Genomic DNA, 12187 nt, shown 5'->3' with positions numbered 1-12187 from the left:
GGAGATTAGAGTATCTGTCCATAGGACCACGTTAAGCCGTACACTCCACAGAGCTGGGCTTTACAGAAGAGTGGCCAGAAAAAAGCCATTGCTTAAAGAAAAAAATAAGCAAACACGTTTGGTGTTCGCCAAAAGGCATGTGGGAGACTCCCCAAACATATGGAAGAAGGTACTCTGGTCAGATGAGACTAAAATTGAGCTTTTTGAACATCAGGGAAAACACTATGTCTGGCGAAAAACCCAACACCTCTCATCACCCCGAGAACACCATTCCCACAGTGAAGCATGGTGGTGGCAGCATCATGCTGTGGGGATGTTTAACATCAGCAGGGACTGGGAAACTGGTCAGAATTGAAGGAATGATGGATGGTGCTAAATACAGGGAAATTCTTGAGGGAAACCTTTTTCAGTCTTCCAGAGATTGGAGACTGGGACGGAGGTTCACCTTTCAGAAGGACAATGACCCTAAGCATACTGCTAAAGCAACACTCGAGTGATTTAAGGGGAAACATTTAAATGTCTTGGAATGGCCTAGTCAAAGCCCAGACCTCAATCCAATTGACAATCTGTGGTATGACTTAAAGATTGCTGTACACCAGCAGAACCCATCCAACTTGAAGGAGCTGGAGCAGTTTTGCCTTGAAGAATGGGCAAAAATCCCAGTGGCTAGATGTGCCAAGCTTATAGATACATACCCCAAGAGACTTGCAGCTGTAATTGCTGTAAGTATTGACTTTGGGGGGGTGAATAGTTATGCATGCTCAAGTTTTCAGGTTTTTTTTGTCTTATTTCTTGTTTGTTTCACAATAAAAAATATTTTGCATCTTTAAAGTGGTAGGCATGTTGTGTAAATCAAATGATACAAACCCCCAAAAAATCCATTTTACAACAAAATAGGAAAAACGCCATGGGGGGTCAATACTTTTGCAATGCACTGTATCCTGAAAAATATTTGGGTCTTATTTCAACAGGAATGTCAACTGTCAAGCTCAAGCTCAAATGTCAAGCAGAGGAGTAAAATGTAAAGGTTGTTAAGGACCTCACTATGTCTATAAAATAAACATAATTTAATGAATATAAAAGTAAATATTTAATAGTGATTTTAACAGTTCCATCTGATTCGCTGCCCACTGCTGCTGAAAATTCCACTTTGCTAATGTCAGTAAAGTTACTTGAATATGTTCATTTACACCCTCATATATATACTTTAAAATATCACACTAATCACACTGACTCTATATTTATTTACATTACTTTTGTGTGACTGATTAAACATTATATGTAGCTAATATGTAGCATAATATAGCTAATAACAAAATAGTTTTGTGTCCATATTTGATTTAAATAATCATCCAAATATTAATACTTGAAATAAACAATCTTAACTTTGGCAAAAAAAGTCTTTGATAATGTCTCTATTCACAATATTGTTATTTGTATATTTTAACATCTAAGAATGTTATCATTATTATTATATTTTAACATTGACTGATAATATATTTTACACAGTCTGGCTGTCCACTTGACAAAAGTTTGTTTTGTCAAGTGGACATATATTAGTAGTCAATGTTATGTTATTCTTATTCTTATTATATTTTAATAGTTGATGCCCCGTATCTATAAACTAAAGCAAGACTTACTGTAAGTAAATGAATCAGCAGGAGGAGCAGCTCAGTGAGGAAATGTCCAGTAGATAATTAAACTAATATACAGTCATCACACTAAACCATATGATATCTTCTACATCTCCATGGTTACAACATGAGGCGCTTCTGAGCAAAGAATGGGCTTCTGTTGATAATAAACTTTTAAGATAAAACTTTATTCGTGGGGAAATTTCCAAAAAGTGGTGCAGAAAGAAAGAAAGAAAAGTAAATAAAACTCCATATAAAATGATTATAGTTTTATGGGTGTTTTTGTAGGAAATATTATATAATACATCATATACATATTATATACATCCAGGTGTGTGTGTGTGTGTGTGTGTATGCAGGCACTAAAGATGGCACTGATCCCATACTGGGTTGATCACCTGATACTAGTAATAAATGGATATCAGATCAGAGAGAAAATAAAGAATGGATTGGGTCTGATCCTGTAGCATAAAGATAGAAACTCTATTAAATACTGACTAAAGGACAAAGTAATACATGTGATTTGGACTCCTTCTGCTCTGGGCTTTTTCACATCAACTCCTCAGATCCTGTAGATAAACATGTTCTCGGTTTGCAGATACGGAAATGCAGGAACACTGGAGTCTTCACACACAATTGTTCATCACCAGTAAACACTACAAGAGAAAGAAGTGAATCAGTAACAGAAAACTAGAAGGTGGTGTTTGATGATCAGCAGCAGGTAATTATCTCTGCTTTAAGAAACCCAGGATTTGATTCCAGTCATAAAAGGACTGTCCGAGTGAGGAAACCAGCTGCTTACAGGAAATCCAATGTTTGTGGAATAAAAGATGATCATCATCTAATAAATAAAGTTAATGTGCTAAATATCGCTAATGTAGTAAATAACACTGATGTAGTAAATAACGCTGATGTAGTAAATAACGCTGATGTAGTAAATAACGCTGATGTAGTAAATAACACTGATGAGTAAATAACGCTGATGTAGTAAATAACGCTGATGTAGTAAATAACTCTAATGTATTAAATAACGCTGATGTAGTAAATAACGCTAATGTAGTAAATAACGCTAATGTATTAAATAACGCTGATGTAGTAAATAACGCTGATGTAGTAAATAACGCTGATGTAGTAAATAACGCTGATGTAGTAAATAACTTTAATGTAGTAAATAACGCTGATGTAGTAAATAACGCTGATGTAGTAAATAACGCTGATGTAGTAAATAACGCTAATGTAGTAAATAACTTTAATGTAGTAAATAACGCTGATGTAGTAAATAACGCTGATGTAGTAAATAACGCTGATGTAGTAAATAACGCTGATGTAGTAAATAACGCTGATGAGTAAATAACGCTGATGTAGTAAATAACGCTGATGTAGTAAATAACGCTGATGAGTAAATAACGCTGATGTAGTAAATAACGCTGATGTAGTAAATAACACTAATGTAGTAAATAACTTTAATGTAGTAAATAACTTTAATGTAGTAAATAACGCTGATGTAGTAAATAACGCTGATGTATTAAATAACGCTGATGTATTAAATAACGCTGATGTAGTAAATAACGCTGATGTATTAAATAACGCTGATGTATTAAATAACGCTGATGAGTAAATAACGCTGATGTAGTAAATAACGCTGATGTAGTAAATAACACTAATGTAGTAAATAACTTTAATGTAGTAAATAACGCTGATGTAGTAAATAACACTGATGTAGTAAATAACTCTGATGTAGTAAATAACTCTGATGTAGTAAATAACGCTGATGAGTAAATAACGCTGATGTAGTAAATAACGCTGATGTAGTAAATAACTTTAATGTAGTAAATAACGCTGATGTAGTAAATAACGCTGATGTAGTAAATAACTCTGATGTAGTAAATAACGCTGATGTATTAAATAACGCTAATGTATTAAATAACGCTAATGTAGTAAATAACGCTAATGTAGTAAATAACGCTGATGAGTAAATAACGCTGATGTAGTAAATAACGCTGATGTATTAAATAACGCTGATGTAGTAAATAACGCTGATGTAGTAAATAACACTAATGTAGTAAATAACGCTGATGAGTAAATAACACTAATGTAGTAAATAACGCTGATGAGTAAATAACGCTGATGTAGTAAATAACGCTGATGTAGTAAATAACGCTGATGAGTAAATAACGCTAATGTAGTAAATAACGCTGATGAGTAAATAACGCTGATGTAGTAAATAACGCTGATGTAGTAAATAACGCTGATGAGTAAATAACGCTAATGTAGTAAATAACACTGATGAGTAAATAACGCTGATGTAGTAAATAACGCTGATGTAGTAAATAACGCTGATGAGTAAATAACGCTAATGTAGTAAATAACGCTGATGAGTAAATAACACTAATGTAGTAAATAACACTGATGTAGTAAATAACACTAATGTAGTAAATAACGCTGATGAGTAAATAACACTAATGTAGTAAATAACACTAATGTAGTAAATAACGCTGATGAGTAAATAACTCTGATGTAGTAAATAACGCTGATGTAGTAAATAACGCTAATGTATTAAATAACGCTGATGAGTAAATAAAGCTAATGTAGTAAATAACTCTAATGTAGTAAATAACGCTGATGTAGTAAATAACGCTGATGTAGTAAATAACGCTGATGAGGTAAATAACGCTGATGAGTAAATAACGCTGATGTAGTAAATAACGCTGATGTAGTAAATAACGCTGATGAGTAAATAACGCTGATGAGTAAATAACGCTGATGTAGTAAATAACGCTGATGTAGTAAATAACGCTGATGTAGTAAATAACGCTGATGAGTAAATAACACTAATGTAGTAAATAACGCTGATGAGTAAATAACACTGATGCTTGTAGGAGATTTTAATATTCATGTAGATGATGAAAACGATGCCCTAGGATTATCATTTGTCGATTTACTAAACTCTTTTGGAGTTAAACAAAACGTCACCAGACCAACCCACCGTTTTAACCACACACTAGACTTAATAATATCCCACGGAGCAGACGTCACTGATATAAATATTTTACCTCAGAATGATGACATCACAGACCATTATCTCCTACTGTACACACTACCGGTAGAGCAGATTAACCGTGTTTCACCACGGTATCGACTTGGTAGGACTATTATTCCAACCACTAAGGACAGATTCATAAATAACCTGCCTGATTTATCTCAGTTTCACATTAAACCCATAAATGCTGATCATCTTGATGAGATGGCAAACAACATAGACCTTATCCTCACTAGCACTTTAGACACTGTTGCCCCCATCCGGTTAAAAAAGGTTCGAGAACAAGCACCTGCACCTTGGTATAATAGTCATACGCATGCCCTAAAGAGAACAACACGTAATCTGGAGAGAAAATGGAGGAAAACTAAATTGGAGGTATTTAGAATTGCGTATAAAGACAGTATGCTTAGCTACAGACAGGCGCTAAAAGCTGCTAGAGCTAAACACCTGAGCAAACTCATAGAAAATAACAAAAACAATCCCAGGTTCCTTTTCAGTACAGTCGCTAAATTAACAACAAATCAGGGATCTGAAAAATGTGTTCCATCACAGTTTAGTAGTGAAGACTTTATGAATTTTTTCACTGAAAAAATAGATAACATTCGAAAAACAATTGTGGCAGTTCAACCTCTGACAGCATCTCCCGACACAATCATACTTACAACCCCACAACTACACTGTTTTACATGTATAGGACAGGAAGAGCTGTATGATGCTATTATGAAAGCTAAATCAACAACATGTCAGTTAGATCCAATTCCCACTAAACTACTGAAGGAAGTGTTATATACAGCTGGTGAGCCTCTTTTAAATATTATTAACTCCTCACTATCGTTAGGTCATGTCCCTAAATCCCTCAAGTTAGCAGTTATTAAGCCCCTCATTAAAAAACCTAATCTGGATCCAAACACGCTATCGAATTACAGACCAATTTCAAATCTCCCATTTATGTCTAAGATTTTAGAAAAGATTGTCGCTGCCCAGTTATGTAACCACTTGCAGGAGAACAATATCTTTGAAGAGTTTCAGTCAGGTTTTAGGCCCCATCATAGCACAGAAACTGCTCTAGTTAAAATCACTAATGACCTGCTTTTAGCTTCAGACCAAGGCTACATCTCCCTATTAGTTTTACTAGATCTTAGTGCTGCGTTCGACACTATAGATCATGATCTTCTCCTCGATCGCTTACAGAATTACATCGGTATTCAGGGACAGGCATTAAGCTGGTTTAAATCCTACCTGTCCAATCGTTACCATTTCGTAGATTTAAATGGAGAGCTATCCAGGATAATGCTAGTAAATTATGGCGTGCCACAAGGGTCAGTTCTGGGACCCCTGCTTTTTACAATATACATGCTTCCATTAGGAAATATTATTAGAAGGCATGGAATTAGCTTCCATTGTTATGCTGATGATACCCAGCTATATATTTCATCCAAACCAGGCGATACAGCTCAATTAGCTCGCATAACTGAGTGTGTTGAAGAAATAAGAGATTGGATGACCCATAACTTTCTGCTATTAAATCCTGATAAAACGGAGATTTTGCTCATCGGCCCAAAAAATAGTACACAGAAGCTCCAGCATCTCAGCCTGCATTTAGACGGTTGTTCTGTAACTACTAGTTCAACGGTAAAAGACCTGGGAGTTATTTTAGACAGCAACTTATCTTTTAAAAATCACATCAATCAAGTTACAAAAACAGCCTTCTTTCACCTTAGAAATATTTCTAAGCTAAGAAATATGTTATCTATATCTGATGCAGAGAAGCTCGTCCATGCGTTTATGACCTCTAGAATAGACTACTGTAATGCATTACTAGGTGGATGTCCTGCATCATTAATAAACAAGCTTCAGTTAGTTCAGAATGCCGCAGCAAGAGTTCTTACTAGGTCAAGAAAATACGATCATATAACCCCAATCTTATCGTCCCTACATTGGCTTCCTATTAAGTTTCGAATAGACTACAAACTACTGCTACTCACTTATAAAGCACTAAATGGTTTGGCTCCCATGTATCTATCCAGTCTCTTAACACGCTACAATCCGTCACGCTCCCTGAGATCTCAAAACTCTGGGCTTCTAGTAGTTCCTAGAATAGCAAAGTCCACTAAAGGCGGTAGAGCATTTTCACATTTAGCTCCTAAACTCTGGAATAGTCTTCCTGACAGTGTTCGGGGTTCAGATACACTCTCCCAGTTTAAGTGTAGATTAAAAACATATCTTTTTAGCAAAGCCTACACATAACACACATCACGCACATCACATCACAACCTTGTGCTCCAGAACATCTGATCACATGCACATTATCAACTTGTGCTGTTAATATCATGAACAGCAGCTACGCTAATTCCTCTCCACTGCTTCTCTTTCTCTCCCCATCCCGAGGCTTCCTGAGGTTTGGCCAGCTCCAGTCACGTCCCACCTCGTGAAGATTATGGACCTATGGATGATCATGGAGAAGTAGATGCCGAGTGTTTAAAGGCCCTGGCATGGAGAAGCTGATGCTGGATCTATGATGATCACAAATTGTTCTGTATTGTTGAAAGATTTATGACCAAACTTTTGATGTCACCCATATGAGGATGGGTTCCCCTTTGAGTCTGGTTCCTCTCAAGGTTTCTTCCTCATATCATCTAAGGGAGTTTTTCCTTGCCACTGTCGCCACGGCTGCTCATCAGGGACAAACGCACACCATTCACCTTCACTGTTGTTTTCTGTAAAGCTGCTTTGAGACAATGTCTGTTGTGAAAAGCGCTATACAAATAAACTTGACTTGACTTGACTTGACTGATGTAGTAAATAACACTAATGTAGTAAATAACACTAATGTAGTAAATAACGCTGATGAGTAAATAACGCTAATGTAGTAAATAACGCTGATGTAGTAAATAACGCTGATGAGTAAATAACGCTAATGTAGTAAATAACGCTGATGAGTAAATAACGCTGATGTAGTAAATAACGCTGATGTAGTAAATAACGCTGATGTAGTAAATAACGCTGATGAGTAAATAACACTAATGTAGTAAATAACGCTGATGAGTAAATAACACTAATGTAGTAAATAACGCTGATGAGTAAATAACACTAATGTAGTAAATAACGCTGATGAGTAAATAACACTGATGTAGTAAATAACGCTGATGAGTAAATAACGCTGATGTAGTAAATAACGCTGATGTAGTAAATAACGCTGATGTAGTAAATAACGCTGATGAGTAAATAACACTGATGTAGTAAATAACACTAATGTAGTAAATAACGCTGATGAGTAAATAACGCTAATGTAGTAAATAACACTAATGTAGTAAATAACACTAATGTAGTAAATAACGCTGATGAGTAAATAACGCTGATGTATTAAATAACACTAATGTAGTAAATAACACTAATGTAGTAAATAACTCTAATGTAGTAAATAATGTTGATGTAGTAAATAACGCTGATGTAGTAAATAACTCTAATGTAGTAAATAACGCTGATGTAGTAAATAACGCTGATGTAGTAAATAACGCTAATCATTACATCAGTTTCAGTGTTTATATAAAACAGATTATTACTCACTTCAGTGTCTGTAGATTGTAACGTTCATCATCCTTCAGATCAGAGAGACACTTCACTCCTGAGTCTCCTACTTTATTCACAGACAGATACAGTTTTCTCAGGTGTGAGGGGTTTGATCTCAGAGCTGAAGCGAGAGCAGCACATCCTTTATCTGATACTCCACAATCACACAACCTGCAGATACACAATGACACACACTTCACTCTCTCAGTTTCTACACATTACACATCAGAGAGAGAGAGAGAGAGAGAGAGAGAGAGAGAGAGAGAGAGAGAGAGAGAGAGAGAGAGAGAGAGGAAGGGATGGTGGAGAGAGAGAAAAGGGGGGGGATTAAGGAGAGAGAGGGGGAGGGAGAGGGGAGAGGGAGGGAGTCAGGGGAGAGAGAGAGAGGAAGAGTGAGAGAGGAAGAGAGAGAGAGGTGAAGGAGAGCGAAAGGGAGGGAGGGAGACTTTTTTGACTTTTACAAAACTTTATTTACACATATCACATACGCTGGTACACAGACACACACATGAAATTGTTACAAAAAAAAAAACGCTGAAAAATTGGCAACACGCCAACCGCTCTCATGCTCTACACACCACGCTCACCCTTCCCCCTCGCACATGCAGAAAGAGAGAGAGAGAGAGAGAGAGAGAGAGAGAGAGAGAGAGAGAGAGAGAGAGAGAGAGAGAGAAAGGGAGGGAGATTACACTCCCCTTACCGGCCATTACATTCAGATCACTGACCATCACACATTCATCACTGACCATCACACTCACAACACTAACCATTACATTAATCACTGACCATCACTGACCATCAAACTCATCACTGACCAAGAGAGAGAAAAGGAGAAAGATGTAAAGTGAGATCTTTGAAATCTGAATGTGGAGTAAAAGAAGCTGTAGGTTCTTCAGCTCCAGACAGTACTTTCAGGTGTTAATCTACTGGAAATACAGATTTAATGCTGCAGGTTTAATTGGACTTTTGAGCTGCAATAAAAGTCACAACAGATCAATTCTACACTGAGGGATTTTTGTAGCTTGTTAGATATTAGATCATCTTCTCTTTCTTCATTATTCTGCCTCGTCACATTCACATTTATATCAACACTTTTATACATTTATTAGATATAAGAAACTAAAACAATACAAAAGTCAATAAAAAGTCATGATTATAAAAAGATAAAAATTAAATCAACACTAATTTAAACTAACAAACAAAAGTAAAAAAAAAAATACAACTATAAAGTTCCTCCTCAGAACATTGATGCTGAACCTAAAAGCTCTGCTTCAGTCTCACTATTAGAGAATGTGTGTTACTGAGGAGCAGGTCATGTGACTCTCAAAGAGATGATCTTACCACAGTATCTCCAGTTTACAGTGAGGATTCTCCAGTACAGCAGAGAGACACTTCACTCCTGAGTCTCCTACTTTATTCTTAGTCAGATTCAGTTCTCTCAGGTGTGAGGGGTTTGATCTCAGAGCTGAAGCGAGAGCAGCACAGCCTTCATCTGATACTCCACAACCACGCAACCTGCAGATACACAATGACACACACTTCACTCTCTCAGTTTCTACACATTACACATCCTGTGTGTTTTAAAATGAGTAAAACAGTTTATTCAGTGACAAGAACTGTCTGTTTTTTTTAAGCAGTTTGATAAAAGAGAGAGAGAGAGTGTGTGAGTGTGTGTGTATGAGTGTGTGTATGTGAGAGAGAGTGTGTGTGTGTGTGTGTGTGTGTGTGTGTGTGTGTGTGAGAAAGAAAGAGCGAGAGTGTGTGTGTGTGTGTGTGTGTGTGTGTAAGAGTGTGTGTGTGTGTGTATGTGTGTGTGTGTGTGTGTGCACGCGTGAAAGAGAGACAGAGAGTGAGTGTGTGTGTGTGTGTGTGTGTGTGTGTGTGTGCACGCGTGAAAGAGAGACAGAGAGTGAGTCTGTGTGTGTGAGTTTGTCTGTGTGTGAGTGAGTGTGAGTGTGTGTGTGTGTGTGTGTGTGTGTGTGTGTATATGTGTGTGTGTAAGAGAAGGAGAGAGATTTCATACACCTTTATTAAAAATATACATACAAACCAACTTAAGTCAAAAACAAATCAAACAAACAAACAAGCGAAGTCAAAACATAAACCCAAAACTCAAATTAACAACATATCAAAAGTTAATTCTTCATCAATTACTGTCAACGAACTCGGGTGATTAGGTGCGTGGATGAGAGGACCCAAATGCAGGATGCACCAGACGATAAGAATCGGGAGAGGAGGGTTTAGCACAGGCAGGAAATATTTAATGTCCGAATACTTCAGAACAAAACACAGTCGCAGCACAAACAGGGTTAAAGTAGAAGAAAAGGGTGAGGAGGATAGAACAGGCAGGAAAGCAATAATGTCCGAATACATTTGAACATACAGTCGTGGCACTCACTGGGTTAATGTTGAGAAAGCAATAATGTCAGAATACTTTTGAACACACACACTCACTGGGGTAATGTTGACCGTCCATGGTGCGGACAGTAACAGTGGTGGGAAGTATGGGGTCAGGGGGTGGTTCCTTCTCATCAGGGGAGTGCAAACGGGACAAGGCGTTAGGCTTCCCATTTAGCGACCCCGGCCGGTACGACAAGGAGAAGTTAAATCGCCCGAAGAACAGTCCCCAACGTGCTTGACATGGATTCAGGTGCTTGGCAGTCCGCATATATTCCAAATTTAAATGATCGGTCCAGACGAGAAATGGAACTTCGGACCCCTCCAGCCAATGACGCCACTCCTTCAGGGCCAACTTAACAGCCAAGATGTCACGATCACCAACAGGGTAGTTCTGTTCAGCTGGGCTAAGACCGTGGTGCAGGCCGTGGTCATGGGCACCTCTCTGAGACAGAATGGCCCCTACACCCAGATCTGAGGCGTCCACCTCCACCACTAATTGGCGGGTTGGATCCGGAAGGGCCAGGACAGGGGCTGAGGTGAAAAGACTCTTCAGTTTGGTAAAGGCCTGTTCAAGCCTCTGGGTTCCAGTTAAAGGCCTGATGTATGGAGGTGAGTGAGTGAAGGGGGGCCGCGACGGAGCTATAGACCCTGATAAACTGCTGATAGAAATTGGCAAAACCCAAAAACCTCTGTAATTGGGGCCAGTCCTTTACCGCCAAAATCCTGGCTTGGTCCATCTGGAAGTTATCGGCTGAAAGGACAAATCCAAGGAAGGTGGTGCTGGACATATGGAAATCGCATTTCTCCGCCTTACATTCTGGAGGAGCCACCCGAGTACCGAATGCACATGGTGGACATGTTTGTCTCTAGAGCGTGAGAACACGAGCATGTCTCAATATTATAACTGAGTGTGTTGAAGAAATAAGAGATTGGATGACCCATAACTTTCTGCTATTAAATTCTGATAAAACGGAGATTTTGCTCATCGGCCCAAAAAATAGTACACAGAAGCTCCAGCATCTCAGCCTGCATTTAGACGGTTGTTCTGTAACTACTAGTTCAACGGTAAAAGACCTGGGAGTTATTTTAGACAGCAACTTATCTTTCAAAAATCACATCAATCAAGTTACAAAAACAGCCTTCTTTCACCTTAGAAATATTTCTAAGCTAAGAAATATGTTATCTATATCTGATGCAGAGAAGCTCGTCCATGCGTTTATGACCTCTAGAATAGACTATTGTAATGCATTACTAGGTGGATGTCCTGCATCATTAATAAACAAGCTTCAGTTAGTTCAGAATGCGGCAGCAAGAGTTCTTACTAGGTCAAGAAAATACGATCATATAACCCCAATCTTATCGTCCCTACATTGGCTTCCTGTTAGGTTTCGAATATCACATCTTATATTACTGACATCACACTCAACACTGACCATCACACTGACATCACTGACCATCACACTCACATCACCGACCATCACACTCCCCTTACTGACCATCACACTCACATCACTGACTATTACATTCACATCACTGACCATCA

General features: G+C 38.0%; 1 protein-coding gene across 1 annotated transcript in view; it reads right to left on the bottom strand.

Annotated features, from left to right (window-relative positions):
- The window catches only part of LOC310738041 (uncharacterized protein), a 924051-nt gene that overhangs the window by 900174 nt on the left and 11690 nt on the right, over positions 1 to 12187 (bottom strand). Inside the window, exons 8-9 of the mRNA XM_083562839.1 lie at positions 9586 to 9759; positions 8242 to 8415 (exon numbers count right to left, since the gene is read on the bottom strand). Coding sequence (XP_083418965.1) covers positions 8242 to 8415; positions 9586 to 9759 — 348 coding nt within the window. The remainder of the gene's footprint in view (positions 1 to 8241; positions 8416 to 9585; positions 9760 to 12187) is intronic.

The sequence above is a fragment of the Silurus aristotelis genome (assembly GCF_946808225.1).
Source record: "Silurus aristotelis genome assembly, chromosome: 15".
Classification (NCBI taxonomy): Eukaryota; Metazoa; Chordata; class Actinopteri; order Siluriformes; family Siluridae; genus Silurus; species Silurus aristotelis.
This window is presented reverse-complemented; position numbering and strand designations above follow the sequence as displayed.